This window comes from Ixodes scapularis, unplaced genomic scaffold (genome assembly GCF_016920785.2).
Source record: "Ixodes scapularis isolate PalLabHiFi unplaced genomic scaffold, ASM1692078v2 PGA_scaffold10__122_contigs__length_95168666, whole genome shotgun sequence".
Classification (NCBI taxonomy): Eukaryota; Metazoa; Arthropoda; class Arachnida; order Ixodida; family Ixodidae; genus Ixodes; species Ixodes scapularis.
The window spans coordinates 87321649-87348921 of record NW_024609836.1 but is presented as its reverse complement, the minus strand read 5'-3'; the positions used below and the strand labels follow the sequence as shown (position 1 = coordinate 87348921).

Genomic DNA, 27273 nt, shown 5'->3' with positions numbered 1-27273 from the left:
ACAACAAACAGCCGAAAGCCATGAGTACTTCACGCGCGCATAAGACGTGATTACCGATCTACGCGACAGGACTTGGGCGTGAAATTTTGCTAGTCTTAATATTCGAACAATATATTCTACGTACGAAACGTTGCAGCTTTATCCGGAAGGGATTTAATTCAGAAAGATCTCAAATAATGAAGACTGTCACATATCGACGATTAGAGGGAAATCTAGTTGACCTCGTTTCGGGGCCCGTTTTGGGGAGAGCTCCTTTATTCACGACCCAAGCACCAAGCCAATAGAACGGACACGACTGGTTTGTTCCCCACCCCAGCCCGTACCAGTCCTGATTGAAACATCTATTTTTGGCGATGACTACGCGAAATATCTCTGAGAGTGGTGAGAAGAGACTTATGCCTATCTTAAATACTCTACTCAAAATATTCTATTTCAGATACTTATGGTAGTATTTTGGTATCTTGCAAATACATTTAGTTTACACTATTGGCTACTCTGTCTTAAATACATTTCTTGATATTTTATACTCAGTATCTCACATATATTTTGCAACCCTGGGAAGAACATTTCGCGACTTTCATGCCGCTGATTTATTTAAGAACTTTAATATAATCACTATTCACAAGTTATATCAGTATCGGCTTTCTACTGGTTATAAAAGTGAAAAAACAAGAGGTGCATGTCTTTTGCAAAACCTTGCGTCGCTGAGGTAAACTTTTCCTCCGTATCCTAGCCGTAACCCAGAAAATTGGAAAATGGTCACGCAGCGAACAAATTATGGCTCTCAAATGATAAGCTGCACATTCCCGCATTTGTTAAACAGCCTTAACAGCAATAACATATTGATCTAGAAATTCTAACCTTTGGAGGCTTGCGCTTATTATATGCTTGTACGTGACCATTTTCTCTCTTAACATTTGCAAAAGGTGATTTTAGTTCTGTGCACTGATTTCTTACATCATTGCCCCTAGCACGCTATTCTGTTGCTTTTAGTTTGTTTTCCCGCACGCTTCCTGCTGTCCATTGTTGGGCCCAGGGACTCGTCAAGCTTCTTACTGCAGCCTTTGTTCTTGGGCCCCACCATCATAAAGGATGAAAATATTATTATCAATCTACAGGACAATCTACGAAAAGACGAAATGGATAGCTCCAAGTACGCCCACCTGTTTCTGTACTTTTTTCCTCTTCCCACATTTTTTTTTCTTTTCTTTTTGTTAAGCTGTTTTTGAATGGCACGTCACGCTTGGAGCTAGCAAAATACTGGTGGCGTCATCCGGATTTTACACTCAGACTCCTCCTTTTGTCGGGAGCTAAGTTGTTCCGTCAGCGGAAACCTTAGGCGATAGGCGCCAACACTTGGTACGGCCACAATGAACTACAGGGTGAAACAAGGAGACGCCAGGCTCTTTAAATCGACCGGAAAATTCGGTTTCTTAACCTATCGACTTTGTGCAGTAGTGCCCACAGATGGTGCATTTTTTTCTGTAAACTTTGCGAAGAGCGAACTTACCTGAGGAAAAAGTAAAGAAAGAAAAAGGCTTAGCTCCTATGGAAACGCAGCGACGCCACCGGTCTGCAAACAACACGGCGCCGTTTCGCACGGGAGACACTTCTACAAAGTGTCTGCGTGATTAGTGTTGCGATGACTACTACCGTACTACAATCATTCGTAGTGAAGCAATCACATAAGTGGCATCGCCTAAAACGCCTTCATACGGAAAAGTAGTGACATCCTTTGAAGAATGTCGCCTGCTATCTTGGGCCATTCCAGGCGGCGCTACAGTCGACGCACGGGTGTAAAAAAACTGCGCATGGCAGTAAATGTTTGCGATCTGCGAGCAGACTAGCTGCCGTGGCGACTGCGAGCAGACGAAATGATTTGGTTCGACGGCACAAACGTGAACGATCGTTCAAGTTCAAGATGACGGAGACACACCACATACCTTTACGGTCGTTCAGATCCTTTTTACTCTATCTAGCTTCGCAGTTCTTGAAATTCCGACCGGCAAATGTTACATCGGCCGCCTTGTTTACATCAGTCGTACGCCGGAAACACGTGCCGCTACGGATTTACACGTTGCAGAATATTTCACATGTTATTTACTAGAAGATGGTGCCGCGGTTAAACGCAATCATCATAATCGTTTAGAAGGTTGCGCCAGTTTCACGATTCGCTAAAATATGTCAACTTTCACGTAGGTTTCACGGAACGGACCAGGTGCACTGTTCGTGATTTCGAAACCGTCGGTTCGTAAAACAACTCGCTAAAACTCCCTTTTGTGTATGTCGGTGGAACGGTGCGGCAATCGGTCGGAAACAGGCAGAAGGAAGCACGTGATCACACGGTAAGCAAAGCTATTAAAGGGACATTCACACGGGAAAGAAATTCCTCCCTTTGCTTTCCGGGATGTGCACCAGGGGTGACAACGTCACGCCTTAGTGCTATGCGCGATGACGTAGACATCCCTGGGAAATGGGGGAGCTTTTTGTTTGCCGCTGCATTAAACAGCTCCAGCTTTGGCGAGAGATCTCTTCGCAATTGACGGTACTTTGTTCGCATGTCTAGCAACCTTACAGGTCCTGCTCTGCAGAATACCGCCAGTGGTATCGTGATCGCCTAACCTGTTGTGGCTTGCGCATGTCGTCCGATGTACATGAAGATACTTCGATTTTCATTCATCTTGGCCTCAAGCAGCTTCTCATACAACTGGTTTTGAATTTCATGTTTCTTACGTGGCATCGCTCTTTCACCCAGCATCTTTTTATTAAATAAACGAGGATTGAGGTCGCAGGTGGGCTCATGAATATCAGGAAAAATGATAAAACAGGAGACACGGAATATACTAGTCATGCTCAGGGCATGAGCGTTTTATTTTTTTTTAGTAGCAGGAAGTGGTTTGTCGCCTTTTGTGTGTAACAACGCTGTTACCATGATTGCGTACCGCTGTTTCATGCATACGCCTTCAGTTTCCTAATCTCATCAGCGCACACCGAGCCCTGTTTTTGAGAGTGCGACCGCTAAAACCGTATAGCCTCAGGGCAGATGTCTACGAGGCGCCGTAGTCGGGCGATAGTCAGCGCCTCTACCGGCAAAGGAGCGCAACGATGGGCTCTCGCCGGCGCGTCGTCTGCTTCGCCTTCCCCCTTCCTCGCTGTTAACTCCCAAAGGATTCCTTGGTGCCTATATGGTTTGTCTGAGGTGGAACGGAGGTGTTCTTTTGGTATTGTGGGCATAATGCTCCGGGCTTATCCTGAATTATGAATTGAATGCGCTCTGACGCACCAGGCACTCACGCAACGATGCATCGGGTTGACTTCTGTGTCGGCGTGCTCTTAGTTTTTTTTCTATGTATACATAATCTTCTATTTTGTGGCAACTCGGAAATGTGTTTGAAAAAAGGTAAAGTTTATTCATATTATTATTTTATTATGTTTGATAATTTGCAAGAAGCTTGATTTATGTCTAGTTTGTTTTCTATCTGACTAATTTAATTGCATTACCATCCTTTTTTTTAAATTGTTTACGATTAGGAGGGCTTAAGTGGTATTAATATATGGCTGGTTCAAAAACTTTAAAGGTTGATTTCTTTCGACAGAAGTGAAAGCTAATTAAAATGTATTGACTGCCAAGTTGGTGCATCGCAGCATGACCACACAAATTAAAAACAGTGTTACGAGAAGAATTAGCTGGTGCGAAACATGTTGCCCGCAGAGCATAAGTGGGCGATGGGTTTGAAAAGCGCGTTATTAAGGTTTTGGATATATATATATATATATATATATATGTATATATATTATTTTTTTAAACAGAAGTGTTTTTCAGGTATATGGCGGTATTAAAACTACGTAGTTTACGCACCACTTAGATAAATACGCATACTATATAGGCACAAAATCTCGGCTTTGCATTAGACTAAGTAAATCACTTCACATTGTTTAACCAATTAATAGTCAGCATCGATCAAACAACAAATAATACTCGGCGAATCTGCGAGTAACACCTAGAAACTTTTTGCCAACTAACAATATCAAGCGCCACGAAGACAGCCGAGTCAGATCGCTATTTTGGTATATCGAAGAAATTAAAGTGAAAAATATACCCACCACTTGACTCATTCCTTCCGCCGGCCGCACGCCAGAACGTTATGGCGTGCGGCTGGGGCTTGAGTTCAATTCCACGTTTATTTACCATTTTTTTTACAATAGTGGGGCTGGAAAAAAGGTTGAGTGTACAGCTTGAAGGGTTTCAACTGAGCGCTTCAACCAAACAAATGAATGATCGAACCACAGTAACCATTAAGTGATCGCAAAGCTCAGGAAATAGCTACAACAGGTAAAATATGCAGCATTTTATCTCCAAACATTATTGTTACCTTGTACCCCCCCCTCCCCATGCACGTAAATCAAGGGACCCGCGTTTCTCGCGTTCACTGTTCAAACGTTTTTGATGACACACGGTACAGTTTTAATCGCAGACTGTATAAAAAAAAAAAGAAAAGAAGGACGGTGGTCATTTATTTGTACTATCGTTCACTATGCCAACGAAAGTACAGCATCTTCAACGGTGCAAATAACGAACCGGACTTCCCATCGTTGCGGAAGTTGTGCACCAGATGGCGCGACCTGTCGTGGCTCGCCGTCCGTCTGCATGCAGAGCCGGGGAGGGAAACGTGCATGCTCTGCCGATCGCTGACGTCACGCACATCCCTCCCGAGGGAGCTCCCCCCGAAAAGAATTAACAGTGTTGCCACTGGTAGAAGAGGAGTACGCCGGTTTTAGTTGTACCAAAATCAAATGACGATAGAGACTTATGTAATTGCTTCCAAATAAGGCGTAAAACCATTTCAGGTTGTAAAACCGCTTTTTCCATTTTTATTTGATCGTTTAAATAATCTTTTAGGAGGTAGATATTGGAATATTTTTCATCTGATATATGCTATTCTCAGCGCATGGGCGTTTGTATACTCTCAGAAAAAAAAAGGGTGTATTCTGACACCCCTTGTCCCATGTAATACATCCCAAAACTTCAGTTCGACGTACAGCTCACCGGTTTCGAACTGAGGGTACTAACTTTTACGAGAGGCTTGATAGCCACGTGGCACAACTTACTAAAATACCTAATGTACGCGTTACTGACTACAAGAGAAATAATCGGAGTTTCCTTGGCCTTACCACAAAACCTCAGTGTTTTCTATCTGTGCTTTTTTATATGTAGTTTAGCTATATAATTTCTGGCAGCAGCGGCAACAAGCAACGAACCCCGGGCTAACCGCTCCTCTGCCATTGCAGTGAGCATCGACGTACCCAACGCTGCGGTTCCAACTGCGACGCAAGTCAGCCTGCTGGCCCATCTGCATCACAGTCTGCACTGCTGGAGGCCACGAGCACAGTCCCGCCCCCGCAAATCAACCTCCAGCGTCATCCGGGTGCAGTGCCTTGTCTAGGCGATAAACGGGCAGCCCGAGCGCCGAACACGTCATTTCTGGCAGCAGCGGCAACAAGCAACGAACACCGGGCTAACCGCTCCTCTGCCATTGCAGTGAGCATCGACGTACCCAACGCTGCGGTTCCAACTGCGACGCAAGTCAGGCTGCTGGCCCATCTGCATCACAGTCTGCACTGCTGGAGGCCACGAGCACAGTCCCGCCCCCGCAAATCAACCTCCAGCGTCATCCGGGTGCAGTGCCTTGTCTAGGCGATAAAAGGGCAGCCCGAGCGCCGAACACGTCATTTCTGGCAGCAGCGGCAACAAGCAACGAACACCGGGCTAACCGCTCCTCTGCCATTGCAGTAAGCATCGACGTACCCAACGCTGCGGTTCCAACTGCGACGCAAGTCAGGCTGCTGGCCCATCTGCATCACAGTCTGCACTGCTGGAGGCCACGAGCACAGTCCCGCCCCCGCAAATCAACCTCCAGCGTCATCCGGGTGCAGTGCCTTGTCTAGGCGATAAAAGGGCAGCCCGAGCGCCGAACACGTCATTTCTGGCAGCAGCGGCAACAAGCAACGAACACCGGGCTAACCGCTCCTCTGCCATTGCAGTGAGCATCGACGTACCCAACGCTGCGGTTCCAACTGCGACGCAAGTCAGGCTGCTGGCCCATCTGCATCACAGTCTGCACTGCTGGAGGCCACGAGCACAGTCCCGCCCCCGCAAATCAACCTCCAGCGTCATCCGGGTGCAGTGCCTTGTCTAGGCGATAAAAGGGCAGCCCGAGCGCCGAACACGTCATTTCTGGCAGCAGCGGCAACAAGCAACGAACACCGGGCTAACCGCTCCTCTGCCATTGCAGGTTGGTTGGCATATTAGTGTATTACTTTTTTTTTTTTTTTTTTTTCACGTTGCTGTTGCTGCCAGCGGTGTTTCTATTGCTTTGTCGGCGAGTGTTTCGTATATATGGCGGAAGCATTGTGTTCAAAATGTAAAGAGGAGATACCCCATAGGGAGCAGTCTATTTCGTGCTGTGAATGTGAATACCCGTACCACATCGGAAACTGTGCGGGAATTTCCGAAACAACGCTAAAAACGAAAGGAGAAGCATACCGTAAAGCATGGAAGTGTCCCACTTGCCGAGCAGCTAAACTAAAAGGTGGCGCGACAAGTAAACAGAGGCAAGATGGTGACATGTGGGTCTTGTTAGCGGCCATGAACGAAAAATTAGATAATCTGTTAGCCCTAAAGGAAACAGTTGGTAACATTGAAGCGTCAGTGCAAGTTATGCCAGACAAATATGATGAAATACTGAGCCATATTACTGAGCAGAAGCAAGATATAAAGGATTTAAAGAGGCGGGTTGAAAAAATCGAAAACGCTAACAAAAAAGACGAGCTTAGCAAAATGAAAACTGAACTTCACGAGCTTGAATGGAGAAGTCGCAGGCTGAATCTGGAATTCCATGGTGTTCCGAAGACTGACGGTGAAGACTTGTTGAACAAGGTCAATGAAGTAGCGCGCAGCCTAGACGTTTCTGCACTGAATATTTCCGACGTAGCGGCAATTCACCGACTGCCATCAAAGTCTGACAGGACACCAGGTATTATTGTCAGGTTCGTATCTCAACTGACAAGAGACCTGTGGCTGAGCAGGAAGGCTAGACTTCGTACCATCGGGAACAAACTTTACATCAATGAGAACATGACCAAACAAAACAGAGAATTACTGGCCAAGGCAAAAGATTGGGCAAAAAGTGCAGATTTTACTTACGTCTGGCACAAGGACGGAAAGATCTTCGTTCGTCGCCAAAGTGGTGAACGAGGGTTTGTGATAAGGTGCGAGGATGATCTGCAAGCGATAGTTTCCTGATCAAATTCTTGCTCGCCTTCAACTCTTGTTTAATAAAAAAAAAAAAAAAAAGTTATGGCAGAGTGTTCATACTTGCTTCCTGTTGATATCGTGCAACATATTGGTCGTAGTTTTGATTCATCATTCAAAGCATTTCACTTGAACGTACGGTCAGCTAAGCATAAGGCGGCAGATCTTGAATGTCTTTTTAGCCAGTTTTCAGTTCGATTTAATGTGATCATGTTAACTGAAACGTGGTATTCTGACGAAGCGGATGCATTTCATTTGCCATCGTACAAATGCTTATGTTTAAATCGTACCTTTAGTCGTGGCGGAGGTGTTTCAGTATTGATAGATGAAAGCATGTCACATAATTTATTGCCAAATTTCTGTATGATTACCCATGATTACGAGGTGTTATCACTCATATCAGGCGATATGCTTATCTCTGTCGTCTATCGTCCACCAGACGGTAACGTTTCAAATTATTTAGCATTTTTTTAGAGCCTTCTGGGATTCGTTAGTGACAACAACCTGAACGTGATAATTGGCGGGGACTTTAATATCAATATGCTGCTGTGTGCTATGCCTAGTATTGAGTTAGAAATGTTGCTTACAACATATGGATGTGTCAACGTAATCACGAAGCCAACAGGGATTACACAGCAGTCGGAGACCTGTATCGACCTTTTTATAACAAACGCTGAGGTTACCCGCCTAAAAGGAGGGATTTTTATGTCTCATATTAGCGACCATCTCCCAATATTCCTATGCATAAAAGATGCACGTTGTCTCAAAAATAGTGTGCACTCACCTATATATTTTCAAGTTATTACACCTGATAATCTTGAAAGGTTTTGTAATGATATTGCAAATGAAAACTGGAATGACGTTCTTAACGCAACAGATCCCGATGTAGCTTACAATGTATTTCTGGACCAGTTCAAAATTCTTTATGCAAAAAACTTTCCTTATAAGAAAATTAAAAAATCAGGTAAAATTCGAAAGCCTTGGATTACCCAAGATCATCTAGCTAAAATCAATATAAAAGATCGCCTCTTTCAGAAATTTAACAGATCGAAAAATCCAGACGACCTTAAGAAATTCAAATATTATTGGAACCAGCTGACAAAGGAGCTTCGAAATGCCAGGACCCGTTATTACTACAATAGTTTTAAGTCACCCAATGGACGTGTGGACGAAATTTGGAAAAAGGTTAATTCAGTCCTACAAGACAATAGGGCGCATGACTACGTTGAAACCCTACGCGTAAATGGCAAAGGACTCAAGGGTACTGATCTGGCTAATGCATTTAATGATCACTTTGTTAACCTGGCTACTTTGACACATGATTCAGATGCCTGCAAATATATTAAAAATAGGAACATGAATTCAATCTTCTTGGATCCTGTCACCGAGTTCGAGGTATCAAATGTGTTTATAAACCTAAAAAATACGAAAAGCAGAGACATAGATGATATCCAGATCAAACCTGTGAAATATGTTGTACCTTTAGTGGCACGATACTTAACGCATATATTTAACTTGTGCATATCGGCTGGCGTTTTTCCCAAACGTATGCAGATTGCTAAAGTCTGTGTACTGCACAAGAAAGGTGATAAGAACGATATCGACAATTATAGGCCAGTGTCGATTCTCCCTGTTTTCTCGAAAGGACTTGAAAAAGTTATTTATGCACGTCTGGTAAATTTTTTTGATAAGCACAGCTTAATTACCAAATCGCAGTTCGGGTTTCGTAAACATCGTTCAACTGAACTAGCCCTCCTTGAAGAAAAAGAATTTATTTTAAGAAGTCTTGAGGATCGAAAACTAGTGCTTGCGGTTTATGTTGATTTCACGAAAGCATTCGATTATTTGAATCATAAATTGCTGTTACTAAAACTCGAATCTTATGGTGTCAGGGGTCAGGCTTTACTTCTGCTCCAGTCTTACCTAGAAAGCCGAAAGCAATATGTGTGCTACAATAACTTTTCTTCTGTAATAAAACCGATAGTTGTTGGAGTACCACAAGGAAGTATATTAGGTCCTTTTCTTTTTAATGTGTATGTAAACGACATCCTAAATATTGACCCATCAATAAAATTTGTAATGTACGCAGACGACACGACATTACTTTACAAGGTTAAGGATGCAGATGAGCTTGTACATAAAATAAACTCAGTACTGGGGGAAATGTTTCTATGGACTAATAAGAACGCTTTGAAAATAAACATAAATAAAACAAAGGCTGTTATGTTCCGTCCTAAGAATAAAGTTCTCGAATCTATAGAGCCAATTATTCTTGACTCTACCGAAATCGAATTGGTCGACAATTTTAAAACGTTGGGAGTTGTTTTCTCTCAGAATATGTCATGGGACTTACATATTCAGGATTTATGTAGGAAATTGTCAAAAACTATTGGATTAGTTTGCCACCATCGATATACATTTCCACCATCTGTCAAAATGTTGTTATATAAATCACTGTTTTATTCATACCTAAATTACTGCTCATAGGTCTGGGGCACAACTACGGCAACGAACCTAGAAAAAATATACTTATTTCAAAAAAGAATGCTACGGATTATTGCAAATACAAGTTATTTATCACACACAGAAAGCTTGTTTAAAAGATATAATGTACTTAGTGTTCATGAGCTTTACAATTATAGACTTTCCTTAAGGCTTAAGGCAGAAGCACAAAATAATACTTCATTCTTGATTGATCTATCTTGTTTGCAGCAACATGTAGCACCATATACGCTTCGAAACTCTGATCCTTGGCAAGTACCTACTTGCCGATTGAATTCCGGGATGGAAATGTTGGCCTACCGTATCCCAAGGCTTCTCAACTTTTTGCATTCATGTGATGTTTGCCTGCATGAAACACCTCTGAAAGGGCTACGTATCACTTTGCTTAATTTATCAACGTAGATATTATCACGCTTTATTGTCAAACCCTAAAAAGTATGCGTTTTTTTCTTGTTTTGTTATTATCTTTTGTATAAACTAAAGTTTCCACTGCTGCTGCAGAATGTACTGGGGCCGAGAGCTCGTCAAGCCGCCTAGTGCGGCTTTTTTTCTCGGCTCCGCCATTACCTGTAATGGAAATAAAGCTATTATTATTATTATATTATTATATCGCACCGGTCATCAAGCCCGTGGTACAAATTGGGGCCGTCTATTCGACTATAGTGCGCTGTAGATCGAACTGAAGTTGTGGGGTGCATTATATGGGACAAAAAGGTGTAAGTCAAAAAAGGTGTTATTTTTAGCGTGTACGTAGCAACCCTGAAGATTTGCTTTCTCCTTGAAAGTTCCCATGGCAACTACATGCAGCAGTTAGAAGCACGTGAGCTGTAGCACGAGCTTCTGTGTCGTTAGGTACTTTTATATGGTGTATTCACTGGCGGCCATAGCTGTGTGCGCGAATGCTGAGCGCGTGCTGACGGCGAGCTTCCACGGTTCTTTTACAACGCGCATTCCACAACATCGAGATTGCCTACCTTGGCAGCCTAATAATATGAGCTCGTTCTGAGCATGTATCGTGATGTATCCCTTCCTTTAACAAATAAGTTGTCTCACTCACTCATGAGCTTTAAAGAGCGTCCTCAAATATGGCGTGCAGTGAATACCTCCCATAGCTACCGCCTTGCGTCCACGCTACCGGTCACGTTCCCTAAAAATCCCTCACTCGCAGGCTCGAATAGCCGCATCCCTAGCAATTCGCCCCAAATAAATCACTAACGCGCTGTTCTTAAAAAAAAAAAAAAAAATTCTTAATGGTTACATAGATTGCGCAAAATCCTTTATGGCTTCTTTGTCTCCTTGTCTCCCTGCTTTAAAATTAACGAGCAGTCCTTTCATGTCCCAGGGCCCGCTTGCTTTTGGTAGATTCTCGGAGGCATTCTCATTTCAACGACGAAAAACGACTTCTCGCTTTTTTGTGGAGTACGATTATCTCAAAGAATTTTGAGAGCAAACCTTTCTCATCTGTAGGCTAAAAAGCCTTCTCCAACTGGGAGCTTTTATTCATTATTTGTGAATAATCTAACTTTCACAGTTTTTTTGGACAAACTTTATTTCAAGAGTAACAGGGTGACACCACTGTTCGTCCTTTTTTTTTTACTGAAAGAGTACTACGCTCCTAAGCCACCGCGCGTAAATTGGCTCAGAATAAACATTCGCTCATAACGAATGGAATAAATCAAACCAATAAAGAAGTCGGTCAGAGTGTCACACAAAGTGGAGTGAATAAAACGGAATGCCACGCGCACGAACTGAAGAACAAGTAAATGTGAAGAACGGCGTGGAAGTAGTCAACACTAACAGTTTATTCAAACGTCTCGAACTTCGCGTCTTTTTGTCCACGGACACACATCACGTAGTCATTTGCGCACCTTCCACACAAACACGTCCCCCGCGCACCTACACAAGCGGTCGTTAGAGCCCGGAATGTAGAAGTCGAGCGGATACTCCTGCGGCTGCCGCTTCTGCCGCGCCGTCGCGTTCCTCCCCGCACATCGCAGACAGATCAGGTCCCGGAAGGCCCTGCGGAAGTCGTGGTGGAAGGTGACGTAGATCACCGGGTTGAGCGCCGAATTCGCGTAGCCCAGCCAGAGCGCGAAGCTGTGCACCGTCTCCGGCAGAGGCACGCCACCCAGCGGCACGATGAGCGCCAGCGCGAAAAAGGGCAGCCAGCAAGCCGTGAAGGCGGTGAGGATGATGCCCAGCGTGATGGAGGCCTTGCGCTCGCGCAGCGCCAGTCGCAGGCTCCTGGTACGTGGACCGGGGCGCGCACGATGCTCGGCCTCGACGACTCGCTTGGCGGCCCGGTGGATCTGCCAGTACATGACGAGCATGACGAGCAGCGGAATGTAGAAGGCCCCCAGCGTGGCGTACAGCTGGTAGGCCAGGTGCTGGCACACGAGACAGGTGGGCCTCTCCGCAGAGCCGTGCTCGTTGCCCAGCACCAGGAGCGGAGGCACGCTGATCAGCGCTGCCAGGAGCCAGACGGCGCCGATGCAGGCCCAGGCTCGCCTGGCGGTGCGGCGGACGCCGTAGGTCAGGGGCCTCGTGATGGCCAGGTACCGGTCCACGGAGATCATGCACAGGTTGAGGATGGAGGCGGTGCACGAGGCCACGTCCACCGAGACCCAGGCGTCGCAGGCGGCCCTCCCGAGGTCCCAGCGGTGTCCCGTGAGCTCCAGGTGCAGCGCGGGCGGCATGACCAGCAGGGCCACGCACAGGTCCGAGGCCGCCAGGGACACGAGCAGGTGGTTGGACGGGTGCCGCAGGCGACGCACCAGGCACACCGACAGGCAGACGAGCGCGTTGCCCACCGCCGTGGCGCCGATGAGCGCGCCCAGGCACAGGGCAAGGGCCACGCCGCTCAGCGCGCCGCCGCCCTCCTCCTCGCCGTACTGCTGCTCCGCCAGGCCGCCAGAGACACCTGCGCGGGCCGAAAGCAGGGCCAATATGTAATGAGTGCACCGCGTCCCCAAAAACATCGAAGGAATCCCACTGTCTCTTGCAGTAAACCCGCCTCTGGTACTTACAAACAGGAAAACTGGACAGTTCCTTTCAGGAGGCCTTAGGCCGCGAACTCTGCTTCAAGGTTCGGCAGGGCGCCCTAATGCTCAAAATTAAGATCGGATTGAATGTGTGCGACTGAGGGAATGCCGAATGACTGAATAAATTCTGAGATATTCTCGAAATATACCGGGCTTGCAATGTGGCCCCAATCGCAAATCATGCTTGAGTCCGAATTCCATTCACACCTGGAATCTGTTAGCTCCGGATTGGAAGAGGTTAATGGGGTCTTATATGCGGAAACTGCTAGCGCATCTTAAAGTTTTAGGTTCTACAACTATCGATCATTATGCGCACAAATTTCAAACGAAAAGCAATGTCCAACCGCTGGTAGACTTCGAATATGCCCCCATTTTGTCGACAATCTGGTCCTTTGAATAATAAATAATAACGTAAACTCTCCGCTTGTAAGGTGAGCACTTCTTAAATAAGCGGCATATTAACTTTGTCCGGATATTTTGAACTGATGCTCTATGTTTGTTTCTTGTAAATAATTACAGAAAGCATATACGAGATACAAGTTACGACCCATATATAACAGAAATAACAGAAGCTATTTCAGAACATGCCGGTTGTTTTTGTTTCGAATAACTTGGTTGAGTCATGAGAATTTACTACCCCGCAAAGCGTTCTTTCTTTTCCCAATAGTTGGAAGGACAAATCTGCTAAATGGTGGGTAGTAAATAGTAAATTTGTGCCAAGCTGCTAAAGTGGATTTAAAAAATATATATTCTTCCACTCCGCATTAGAATATACAGAGTCGGTGGTAATATCGGTTTGTACGAACAGTTTTGCTCTTCCTGGGTCGCTAATGTCGATCCAGGCATTTGAGCGCCGAGAGAGTTTGGATGATTGACATCTCGTCCGCCGTGAAGCCATCGTGGCAAGAGTCAAATTAGCACGCTCCTTGAACTTCGGGCCCAACTTTGTGCTTGGTGAGCCTAGCCACCCATACGCTCTTGAAACCAGCAAAGTGATTTCCTAGGTACGAATCTAAGTGCCACGAAAGATAATTGCCTAACTTGTCACAAGCTTGGCAATTCTATGGGGGCTACTTTTGGGTCTTATGCGGTTTTGCTCACAGACGTTAGCTACTCTTTCTTTCGTGTTTCTATGATTTTTCTGTGGCTAACAACATAATTTATAAATGTCCAGAGAAATATGCCACGTATTAACCGAAGAACCTGCACTAAAGACGGAGCTTGTTCGGCGATTTAGGCGCAAAGGCGCTAGGGCCAAACTACCAGCGGCGAAGCCTAACTTTCGCACTTGATTGGCGAATTACAGCCAAGGTAGCCGGGCCAAAGAAAGTCAAGTTTTGCTCTACCTTGGCTTCTTTTAACTTTCTAGACACAAACAAACTTTTAGTCTAAACAATTACCCTACCTATAGAGAAAATGTAGACTATCATTCATGTTTCTTCTCAAAAACTTTTGTAATTTTAAAGTTATTGGGGAATTTTTGGAGATTTAGGACCACACTGGCCACATAAAAAAACGAACAACTAGAAATTAAGCCCAACTCTGGAACTAATTGTTGGGCGATTAAGGCGCAAAGGCGCCAGAGACAAACTATCAGCAGCGAAGCCTAACATTGGCACTTGTTTGGCGAATGAGTGTCAAAGTTCTGAGGCCCAAAAAGTCAAGTTTGGCTCTACCTTGGCTTCTTCAAACTTTCTAGACACAAACTAAATTTTGGTCAAAAGAGCTGTCTTGCCTTGAACAGGCCAGAATGTAAAGTCTATCATTTCATATATATTCCAAATACGTTCGTGATTTTAAGTTTCCTAGTGTTTATAAACGCGCGCTTTTTTCAATGATGAAACAGGAAGCGAGGAATTTGCCATATACGCCGGTTACAAACAACTTGAACGTCAAAGATGAAAAAGTGAGAGCGGAGTTTGTGGACGCGTTTTGTGTAAACACACAAAGCCCCGTTATGAAGCCAATATTCGCGGTGTCGGGAAAGTCGGTAGCAAAGACCTCAGAATGACTTTCGTAGGAGGCCGGAAGTGGTAGGAAATGGGTCCACCCAAAAACGGAAATTTGATTTTTTTTTCGCTCCCTTCCGACTCGCTTCTTTGAAGAAGTTTCGTGTTACACGTAATAATGATTCCAGACCTATCCAAGATGCGGGGTAACGAACCGACACTCACAAGCCATCTCTCAACACGGTTGTGTATCTTTCAAATCCAGGCATAATGTGTTTTCTCTCGTTCGTTATTTTGCCCAAAGGATGATTCGATTAGTTTCTATGACCGTGCAGTATCATGACTGATAGACTTCGATTCTAGCGTATAACCATCAAAACCGCCAGAATAATTCAGGCACGTAGTGGATATTCTGAGAACATTCTTTTGCACATAATGTGTCTGAGGCAGACGATGCGTTGCTTCTATAGCCAGTTACAGAACGGGCATCTCTTTCAAATGTTGGCTTCCCTTGGCTGCAGGTTCGCGCTCCAGGCTCACGAGCCGTCGATGTGTTGTCGAAGAAGCAGGAGGCGAAACAGCTGAAGCCCCTCCCTGCCCTTATTATCCTGTTAGCAAGAGTAGCGTATCTGAAACGAGTATCCATTTATGTTGGTTAAAAAGCGCGATTGTTTATGCAATCCGCCGCGGTGGCTCCGAGGTAAGCGCCAGCCTCTCTAGGTGGCAAATCCTGGCGAAGGCATTCTGAAAGAGGCTTAATGCGGAGAAATGTAATTAACGTTTCGGTTGCACGTCAAAAAAGCTGGTTAAAATTAATTCTTAGTCATCTGCCGTCGTGTTCAAGATGAGTACTACTTTCGCAGATAAAGCTTCCAAATTTTACTAAATTTGACTCGTTCATGCGCCGAACGAATTACACAAAAAGCATTAATGGCGCTTCGCTAATAAACGGTGTCACGAACGTTGTACGCGTCTTGTGATGTTGATGAACAAATTTACGTGCCGATATCACATAACAGCTCTATCGTAATAAACCATGTGTAGAGTCGGCCTTGCTAGAGGAATGACGTAAAGTTAATCTCATCATCTCTATAACGCGGCAGAATAGAAGAACAAAAACAAGAAGATATTTTCAGCAAGGAGCCATATAGTTTAGGCAGTGTCAAATTACGTTACGATTGAAGTCGCGTCACAGGGACACAATTCTGTCAAGTGGGGGAGGGTACTTTATTCATCGTTTCTCGAATCTGATCAATGTTAGCCGTGGTATGAAATCAGAGACAATCCTGTCCGAAACGCCGGTATTTATTATTGTACTCTATTTGATGGCAGAGAGCTTTAACAAAAAAATGAAAGCCGTAAAAGCATACGTTTCGAACCAACATGATGGAGCGCATTATAAACCTGAGAAGGATCATGTTCCCAATTTCTTCATTCAGTAAGAAAATATGAGGAGCGTCATTAGGAGACGCGCCGCTCGGCCGAATGCTGATTATTACGTCAAAAAAAAAAAGGGTTTCTCATCGACGGAAATAAGAGTAATGGAAGGAGTTCACTTTTCACGGCGTTGTCAGTGTTGGTTTGGGAGCGCAATGATTTCAAGCTTCCAGCATGGTCATTAAAAACACGATCGAACTTGTTGTTCGCGAGGTAATGATGTCACGAGAAGGAAACACATGAGGGCGCTACCAAAACATCTCGCCACCAATAGAGGCTAAAGGTATTCTAAATAAAATACGCCCACTTTTCTTTGCATGGTCTACAATTTTGCGGCCGTTTTCTTTTTTTTTTTTGTAGGCGCTTTTTTATACCGTAGTGTATACAGAGTAGACAGAAATTGTGTAAAAAACAGATTGTAATTCTAACTTTCCCACCGGTATTGACAATAGGACAACTAAATAAGTCAGGAACATTAGGATAGTCGCAATGCATCCTATTGAAACATGCACTCGACACTTGCCTTGCGAACATACCCAGACATCGCAAATACATATCCTACGGAGCAGTCACACTAGTACTTCAGTAGTGTTGATTGCTACATGGCCATATAGTATACCCATATACTTTAATATTAAACTCCTGGAGGCAGTCTCCGGGAAGTAGGTATTCATCCCATCCCATTCCATGCTACCCCGCGGCCGCGCGAGGTGAAGAGGTGAACGATGTAATAGAGAAGTTTCAACTGCCCCTCCTCCTATTTTATGCAATCTCTCTTGTCGATAGCTTTAACTGTTACAAAAACACAACCTCTCCTTTCCCTTAAAACACAAATATATTCGTGTTTTAAGAGGAAGGAGAGGTTGTATGGCCTATCTGTGCAGAGGCGTCACCAATAAATCCTAGCCCCATCTAAATGTCAAGCGGCATTCTTAAAACTGCTTGTTTTTTTTTTTTTGTTTTTTTGTTAGCAGAAATAAATGTTCTTCATTTGTTTGCTCCAATCCTGCTCCAACAGCGCAAGAGTGGAGAACGGGCATGTGTGCAAGATACAACGGAGAATTTGTTCCCACAAAGTAAAGCAAGAAATGAACACTGTGGAGAAACGTTGCCTAGTATCATGGCACCAAGGATCATGGGTGACGCCTCTGCTGCCCTTCTCCCCGTTTTTGAGCCCGATTCTCTGAGCGATCTCACAACGCTTATAAAATGCTGGAGATATGGCACTCCCTTCTGTGATCCGATTTCTTTGCAGGCTCAATGCTCAAAAATATCGATGCAACTGAAGACAGTGAAGGACAACTAGCGTACTCTATACAGGCTGGAACCTCAAGAGCTCGTCGCAAAGTTCAAGGCAGGTTCAAGAGATGCTCTTCGTTTTTTTATATATAGCTCCTGGTGGCAGTTTTTAGTGTGTATAAAGTTCAAGGCAGACTAGAAGTTCACAATCTGTACATTTGCTGGTGGTCTTGAATAATTTTGGTTTTTATATATTTACAATGTATTGTTATTCTTCCTTGAATTTCGTATAATTGCATGTATAAATCGGCACATTCACTTCTTCCTGTGCCACAGATGGTTTTAACCTGCTTCTGTGATCTTTAGGACGTTTGCCTTCAGTGTAACTTTATTGATGAAATAACCATATTAGGCAAAGAATTGAAATAGCAAGCCTGTAAACAAAAGGGCCGGCACTAAACAACTTGCCATTATTTCTGTCTTGGGTGTTTGTTCCACTGCTGGCAGTCCGCTTTGCATAAGCTTCTAGTTTTAATTTTTCGTTAATCCAATTTCTTCACTTTTCATTTAAATTTCCGCACATCGAAAATTCACTTGTGATTTCAACGCACTTTTAATACGTTTACTTCATAAACTTTTCTCTAGCTTTAACGAGACTAAATATGTATTTGAAATGTGCTAACCTTGCGGTTGAAAGTTCCTAAGAAGTGTGACAAAAGTGCGTGAGTAAAAGTACATACGTATCATACTCGGGATCAGCCAATCAAATTTACAAAAAATACGCATTCCATTTCTATGTGAGTTCTACATAAATCTATTAGAAATATGCTGTTTTTCGCTAAGGGATTTCATTATAATTTAAAAGCGTTATTCTATAAATAGGTTTTTTACTGGAAATCCATATTCACAAAGCTTGTTTTTGTGTGTTCCGTTCTGCTGACTGCTAGGCACTGCCAGACAAGCCGAATGAGGCTTTGGAGGGTATGATATTCGGATTTGCTTATTTTGACATGCAATAAAATAGTAATATTATTAATATTATTATTATTTTTTACAGGGCCTTGTGTAAGACAAAACAATTGTGAACACTTACGCAATCCGTAAGGTGAAACCCAGCGACATCTGATGTGTAAAGTCAGAACCGCTAACGTGTTATTTCGGAGTAGATGGACTGAATTAACAGTAAAGGTGCGAGCGCGCACCATGATGTCCGCATATATGGGTTTCTTATTAAACCGAGTACACCGGACGAAAATTCCATAGCGTTCTGGAACCACTGAGGGTATATTAGGTGGAGAGCATTTCAGCCATCTGGGTAAGAGGGGAGCGTGTTTTCTTACGTCACTTAGGTACAAATAATCACACGTGCAAAGCGAAAAGCGCGGAATGAACAGGAACAAGGAAGTAGACGAGACGAACTACGCTCTCAAATGAAGGTTCATTGAAGCAAACACGCACTATTAATACCATCTTTCCAGCTACTCGTTTAGAAAAGAAAACTGTATCTGTGAAGTGCATTGACGGCGCACTAACGTACGTGCTTTCTGATACAGAATGCACCGTAACATTCTAAGGCAGTTTTATCTGCGTATCTTTTGAGGACTGTTTGTGCTAATACTGGGTCACATGCGTGGGCACCTATCTCAGTGCTCTGCCAGAGTGCCCGGCGGGAACTGTTTTACTGACCATGCATGCAATCTTGCTGCCATGCATGACCATGATTGACCATGCATGACCGTGCATGACCATGCATGTTGTCTTGGTTGGTTGTTGTCTTGTTATCACCCGCCCGTAAAATGTTTTTTTTCAGAGTTCCGAAAATGGCCCGCGTCGAAATGGAGCGCGGTCGCCGGCGCGAAAGAGTGAAGTGTTCCACTAACAGCTATCGCTGTAATATCACTGTAAAAAGTTGGCCTCAAGTGTTGCTCCGGACGCTTAATATCGCTGTGCTCAGGTAGGCTGACATTGATTCGAAAGGTTGGCTGCTACTATTACAGTCCAGCCGTAGTCTATGAGAAATGCTTCTGCGGGAGCCGAACCGTTGCGCCACTGTCTTGTCGCACACTTCCAATAGAACAAACAAATAAATGAGTTTTGAAATTGACATTTATACTCCACTACACAGTCTACTACACAATCGACATCTTCACAACCTACTTTTGTTTAAAAAAAAGTATTACGGTCGCATGCATTTTACCCTCTCTGATGAAGCATTATAAAACAAATGTATAAAAGGTTCGCCAGGTGGATGCGCTGTGCTTTCGATTCAAACTTTCAAAAGACGCCGTGAAAGGGATCCTCTTCAAAACTCCGATTTCTTCGTAGCGTGGGAAAAGGGAAGGCACTTAGCTTGTGCAACCACAGGCGGGAGACGAAGTGGATAAGGGGAAGGCATTCAAAGGAACATCAATCGACGGAACGTCTTTTCTTGCTCAATCCAGCAAGAAATCTAAGTTTGACGTTACTTAAAGTGCAAGTGCTCATCCAACCTTCAAGAAAATTTTCTGAACTAGGTTTATAAGTTAGGTCCAATAATCCTATTACATGTTTTGGCGAGCAGGGCCGCGACATCGCAGAAGATAGGCTCTTGCGTCAAACGTTATCCCCGATGGCAAGCCAAGAATAGTAGGAACTCAAAATATTTGTTCTTATTTATCCTTGCTGCCAACCCAAAGGCATGATACATAAGTTAAGCCCTTAAGCTCAGATTTTAGTATATGAATGTTTAATAATCTCACCATCCTTATTACTATTTCTGCAATCACAATGAGACGCTATCTTCTTATGTGGGAAGAAAAATACGCACCAGTAAAAACAATTACTATTTAATCGCTCAATATAAAAGCAAAAAATACGTGGAAAGGTATCGCAAACGCTACGGTGAATACAAAAAACAAACCAAGAAAAAGTAAAAATTGGCGCCCAGTTTTCTTATCCGGAAGCAATTATCGCGTCACTTTAGGAACCACTACATCTTAACGAAGAGCCACAACGTCTACAAGTTTGTTAAAATATCTTCACAATTCATCTAGATATCTGAAGGAACTTCACGGTCTTATATCGCGGCCCGAGGTACAACGTCAAACCACACTGACACTTAACCCGCAGATCAGACTTCTACGTAACGAGCTGCAAGTAACCGATTACTTGTGATCAATACCATCGTATTGCAATTTTTTAAAGCTTCAATTACTTTTATGGGTTAACATTCGCTGTAGTTTAATTAATATTTTTCTGTAATAAATTAAAATTCGTCATTTATACGGTTCCAAAACAGACAAAATTATTGAGTTTTTTTTTTTTTCTTTTTTAACGCAAAATAGTGTTCTTTCAACCCATCTGTAACTCGTCTATGTTGCACGAAAGATTTACAAATTTTTCGACCCGTAAACAACTAAAACGAAATACCGAGGTATTCGAAAGATTCGATTGTAAACGCGCTCAGCAACAGGCGGTCGCAACAGTGGAACGCTTCGCTTCCCAGAAAACTCGGAAGCGTCCGTCGATGCACTGCGCAACCACGAACTCGTACCCAAAGTGTTTGCGCGCTACAACGCCGCTCCTCCCTGAAGCGCATGCGTCGAGAGGGTCTTCAGCGTCGCGGCAGATATCTCCACCAGGAAACGTGGGAAGATGTCTGTAGGAAACTTCGAACGACAACTGCCGTTGAAGCTTAACGTGTGAACGACTAAAAGAAGCAAAATGTAACCACTTTGAACATACGTTTGCATTTTTGATTGCACAATGAAAAGTAACAAAAATAGCGTCAAATGTAAACAATTAATTTCTGGTAATATTTTATGTACTTTTGCGATGCAGTAATTGATTACTTTAATCAGTTACATTTTTCAATAAAATATTTGTAATTGTAATCGGTTACTTTTCTCACTAACGCGCACAAGACTGCCACGGACACACTGCGCATGTAAACGAAACTGTGTTCACTGCAAAAACTGTGACAATGTTATGTTCGGACATGGTGGAGGTTTCCTCTGCACATACGCGCGCTTCGACCTGTTTCCAGACAGTGTTTTCTGGTGACCAGCATAAAAGGAAGGCCTGATACAGTTTCTGCAGATAGTCTTTTGTTCGATGCATTAGCAGTGTGTATTAAGTAACGGGTTCTACTATGTACTCTCATGCGAGCGAAGGTTCCCGAATGTACTCGTCTTAAATAACGGCATTATTGAAATCTTTCAGATATCTAGACTTTTTTTTTCTCCTTATAATTTAAACTGGGGCATGCCCTTACTTTTCGAGAAGCGTCGCGCTCTGTATTGCCCTCTTTGCTTCGGCCATTGCCGTGTTTCCTAACTGCAATTATGCCAAATAGGTTCTCTCTTCTTTCCGCGCTCTCCCCTGCGGGAATGGAACGTGCCCGAACGTGCCCCATCGGTGACGGCGCTCCCGGCTGAACACGAAATGGCCCCGTGTCCTCTCCACGCCTTCTCCAATTATTAAAATCTCGCCTCGGACCGCGCCGGGTTCCGCCAGGCGGCTGTTTCCTTTCAGCGTCGCTTGCGCTAACGAGCGCCTGCGTTCGACCGTGCAATTAGGAAGCAGCGTTCAAAAAACAGCCAACTCGCTTTCATCCGTGACAAAACACAGGCGTCCTCGTCAGGATGACAAATTGAACTCACTCTGTTCCTTTTGTTTAGGGTTGGCCGGAGAAGAAATTCTGATGAAAAGTTCACTTTTCTCATTTAAAGCTCTCCTAATCTCGAACCCCGTTTGTTTCAACTCAAGAAGTATCCCGTCCTTATATTCTTAATTGCGCGTGAAAAAAAATTATCCATTATTTTGGCTTTGTCTTCCAGCCTCACTTTGGCGATAACCTTAAATCTAACCTTAATTGCTGCGCTTTCTGGTAAATACTGGCTGCAGTGTACAATGCGCGAGACACTTAGCGCGAACGCGACACCGGCGTTTTCCTTTTTTTTCTTTTGAGGGGGGGGGGGGGGTATTTCTTCCGATTGATAATTACAAACTTTTCATTCTACCACCTATGTCGATGAGCACGTTCAACCATACTATCAGTTTTCTTGACAGAATTTCCAAATCTTAGAAAGAAAGAGGGAGAGAAAGAAGAAAGATGGCTTGTAATATTGATTCTAATCAAGAATCAATATTCTATTGTGCCCAAGAACAACCATACGGTCTTCCTGCTGGCACACTGATCGTTACACAGGCAACCAATTTAACACAACAACTGACGATACGAAAACGCAGACGACACGAAAAACACAAACATCACGAATACACTGACCATACATATATGCACACACCCCGTTGCAGATCAAGTAGAAGACACAGTCCGTAGTGCACGGCATGAGCAAGAAAGGATGACTGGCTATCGCACCATGGCAGTAGTGTATTACAAGATATCCCAAAACGTCCTAGGCATTAGCAGTCTTCGTGACAAAAAAAATATATCGATCTTAATTCCCGCAGAACAACACAGCATATATGCTTCATATCGTGGTAAAAAACAGAAACAAACTGCACAGGCAGTACAATTTTGGGATATCAATTTAAATATTTCGTGTTGCTCACCTCTGTTCCGGCTCGAACAGGTGTGTCATTTGTTTACCAAAGTTCTGACAGCGCGAGTTAAAAATATCAAGTTCTTCAGAGTAACGCTTACAACACTCTACTAATAGAAACATTGAGTTGTGGAAACTAACATTTATAGCGGCATAAAATGTTGATTTGAGCCGTATAGACTCCCGAGGAAGCCTAATGAACACTTCAGGAAAAGACCCGGAGAATCATTTAAACCATGCAGAGTTTTGAGAAGAAACAACAAGTCTGTCTTTTTCCAGACGATGTTGTCAAGAAAGTTCGCGTCTGTCAGCACAGGCTCATAGTTCTGGTGATGCTTGTTCTCCTTCAAATAACGATATTTAAAAATAGAGATAAATTTCTTTTGCACACGTCTATTCTTAAAAAGTTAGTTTTGCTGATGCCGTTCCACGCAACCGATGCGGAACTACTCATTTATTAATAAAGTGCCAGGAATGCGGAAGGGTTGTTGAATTCCCTCATTAGGCGACATTCGATTCCAAGAGTTCGCAAAGAGGCCCCCACAGTTTTGTTTACTTGGTCATCAAATCGTAGGTTTGAATCAAACGTAACGACGACATCTTTTACACCACTCACTGAATGCGACACGCAAAACAGACGTTCTCAGTTTTTCGAGAAAACGTGATAACTTTAGTTTTTGAGCGATTTAGGAAGGGTCACTTGCTCGGCACCAATTATTGAATGAACTCATGTCGTCCTGAAGCATCATGCAGTATATAGCGCGAAATTCGCGATTTTCGCGATATATGTTAATATTGTCAGCGTACTGTAAGAAATATGAATGCGAGATGACTCCAAAAACATTGAAAAATGAATTAAGTAAAAGGGAACACCAAACAGACCCTTGATACACGCCTGAATCCATTTTGTATGTCGTGGAATTTACATGGTTAGCTCGAACGAAACTTTCTTTTCCCTTTATGTATCTCCTAAACCACTAAGCACCTGTTCACATACACAGTAATGAGAAAGCCTGGATATTAATATGCTATGGTTGACCAGGTCAAAAGGCTTACTTAAATCGAAATAAGCAAGATCGTGGTTACTTTGCTTACATAAAACACGAGTGGTAGTTTATGCGAAAGGGACCAATTGAATGGTCATCGACCTGCCAGGAACAAAGCCGTTTTGGTTAGGATCAAGTATACTTTGAAATGATAATGATAAAGACCTGTGGACAACTATTTGAGAAAGTTTGAAAGCGATAATAATAATAATAATATTCAATAATAATAATAATAATAATAATAATAATAATAATAATAATAATAATAAGCTTATTTGTAAAGGAAGAGCATAACCGAGGCAGGTTCGCCAAGGCCATCAGGGACTCGTGTGGCAAAACCAGCTATATATATATATATGCATGAAAATCGAAAGATAAATTAGATACAAATGATCAGAGCTATTGCCAAGTTTTTAGAACAGTTCCAATTGGAGACTGAGGTTACTAATATTTAAAAAAAATATTCGTCAGGTCAGTAAATCTTTAAAAAGATAATACACACAAGGCACTAGCCTAACTTTTCACCATTGAATGTAGAACAAAAATTTCCCAATTCTTTCGACACGGAGGATATAAATGACTTCCTTTGTTGCCACAAAATAATAATAAATTAAGTAAAAAATCACACACAAATAAAAACAAAATTATCGACTCGTTCAAAAAAACGCTAGCAATAAAAACTAATTACGAAGTAAACACAAGGGTTCGTTGGTCGTACCAAAATGTTGACGCGCTTCTCAGGGGTTTTTTCTTAAGGTAAAGTCAGATAAGCTGGGAGGTAGGGTATTAAAATTTTGAGGCGCATAGACCGACCACATCTTGTAACATAGCGTGTATAGCAAGCGGGAACGAAAAGCTCTGATATTTTTCGAAATTGTTTCATATTGAGACGAAGAAGTTATGAAACCATCCTTGCAGCAGTGCCCAAGCACGACCGATTCAAGAAACAAAAATTGTAGATTTAGCGTGGACAAAGCCTCAAAAAAGATCGTGATCAGAAGATGCAGGTTTATACTAAACATTTCGTAAGATTCCTTTTAGAATTGTATCTATCTTGGCCTGCCTTAATCCAGAGTATTTTCCAAAAACTGTAACGCCATATCAGCGTGTGCCATAAGCTAATGTGAGAGCGATAACCTTCCTGAGATTAAAAGGTAGAAACGCCTTTATCCATTACAATAAGCAGGAAACGCTTCTTCATATGGAACAAGGTATTGATAGGTGTGAGTTGCAGTAAAGGTCTGGATTTCACTAATTTAAGGTGCCCTCTTCTCCCTTTTTTTCCCTTACCGTGTTGAGGGTACTGGCGATCGGATATAAGCGCACAGGAGTGCGTCCTGCGTCATCCCCGGCGAGGTACCCGCGCGGCATAACTTATGAGACATTTTGCTGCCACTGCCATGACCAGCCAGAGCGGAGTCGTGGAAATACCATATAAAGCTCGTCCGTAAGCTTCCTGGATATCACAACCCTGAAGGGAGACTCGATCACTACTCTCCTCTTCATCGATCGCAGGAATGTAGCAAAGCAACAAGCCGTGTTCGCCCAGCAGATATGAATCGAATTGCACATTAACTCGACCGCCAGCATTCCTGGTGTCAACCGCAATTTCGGCAATTTTTTCCAACACCCGATAAGATAACCATAGGCTTTCTAGGCCTCGATAAGCTCTTTCTTGCTTATCACTTCACCAAAGCAACGACCCTCTGCTCCCTTGGGCAGCGCGCTAAAGCTATAGTGCCGCTTATTTTACCTCCTCCGAACCGCCCACGAAGGATCTCACCCCTGCACCTGGAGACATTCTCTTGTCTTCCCCGCGCTCCTCACAGCTCCACAGTTGCGTCACCTCCTCCCAACTGCCATTCTGTGGCGCCCAAGAGAGCGCGTCCACAACCTTGTTGGTCGGGACCTTGTGGTACTCAACCGCGTACGAGGGGCGCTGCAAGTTTAGTACCAGTGAACCAGCCCTCCCGCCGGATTTTTTAACCGCATAATCCAGGTAAGAGCTGCGTGATTATTCTGAGTGACAAAAGTTGTACCGTTTAAATAGAGGTCGAACTTCTTCAGAGGAAAGATGACGGCCAACCCCTCTTTTTCCGTCACGCTGTAGTTGCGTTCCGACGGTGTGAGCGTTCGACTAACGAATGCCACAGGGCGTAACTGTCCATCACGCTCCTGTAGCAATACTGCTCCGACACCGTAGTCGCTCGCATCTGTCTGCACAACGAATTGCCGATTACGATTTGGTAAGCTAAGGCTAGCGGTGTTTGCTATTGCCCTCGCGAAAGAAGAGAAGGCAGCCCCCTGCTCTGGACCCCAGACCCACCTCGAGCCTTTCCGGAGCAGCAGATTCAATGGCCGCGCCAGCTCCGCGCACATTAGGATGAACTGCCGGTAAAAGCCAACCATCCCCAGAAACTTTTTAAGGCTCTTTACGACGTGCGTTGGTGGATAATCGAGAGTGGCCCTCAATTTATCATCACTCGGCTTAATGGTACGGTTGTCCACAACGACGACTAAAAGATTTACTCTTGAGGCTACTAGCTGCACCTTTTTTGGATTAATTTTTAGACTGGCCTCACGCATTCGACTTAAGACGATCTCGAGATGAGTTAGGTACTCCTTGAACGACTTGGAGAATACCACTACGTCGTCCATGTAGGCCATAGCGAAGTTAAATTTCGCATCAGCCAGCACGATGTCCATGACCCGTCAGAAACTCAACGGCGCGTTTGACAGTCCAAATGGAAGACGGGTAAACTCAAATAACAGGCTGTAGCAGGTGTAGGTTATCTTTCTGACATCTTGTGGTGCCACCTGGATCTAGAGAAAACCCCTGCTACTTTCTAGTGACGTGTCGTTTCTAGTGGTCGCATTAAGTCGCCGGTGATCAATGCAAATTGCCATCTTTTTTGCCGGCATGACTACTGGAAACGCCTAGGGACGTTACAACCGCCGCACCGTACCCGCGTCTACGTCTCCTCGAGAGCCGTGCCTAGGAGACCACGTTTATGTACACTCAGTAGCCTGGCATTACAACCCAACAGCCTAGCCTCTCCCATATCTGTCCTATGTTGTAGAACAGTCGTGAGCCCCAGTTTCTCGGTAAACATATCGCCGTGTCGAGACAAGGCGTCCGCTAGCATCCGCCGTTGTTTGGTGAGCCCATCGAAAAACGCAATTATCGTTTGGACGTTCCCGGGC

The 27273-nt window shown here is 43.8% G+C and overlaps 1 protein-coding gene and 1 long non-coding RNA gene across 3 annotated transcripts; both read right to left on the bottom strand.

Moving 5' to 3' along the window:
* Positions 1 to 5350: 5350 nt before the first annotated feature.
* Positions 5351 to 6278, bottom strand: LOC121834837. 2 transcript variants are annotated; one of them, XR_006077346.1, is made up of 4 exons: positions 6058 to 6278; positions 5807 to 5942; positions 5556 to 5691; positions 5351 to 5440 (listed from the first exon to the last, which is right to left on the bottom strand). It is a non-coding gene; the product is annotated as an uncharacterized LOC121834837 (long non-coding RNA). The 2 variants fall into 2 exon arrangements; XR_006077345.1 differs by having other exon boundaries at positions 5807 to 6278.
* Positions 6279 to 11670: 5392 nt separating this feature from the next.
* On the bottom strand, positions 11671 to 12525 carry LOC8051942 (5-hydroxytryptamine receptor 1-like). The gene has a single exon (XM_029979304.4). It carries the CDS (start codon positions 12508 to 12510, stop codon positions 11671 to 11673), a length of 840 nt encoding a protein of 279 aa, XP_029835164.1. The 5' UTR covers positions 12511 to 12525.
* Between the last annotated feature and the right edge of the window lie 14748 nt (positions 12526 to 27273).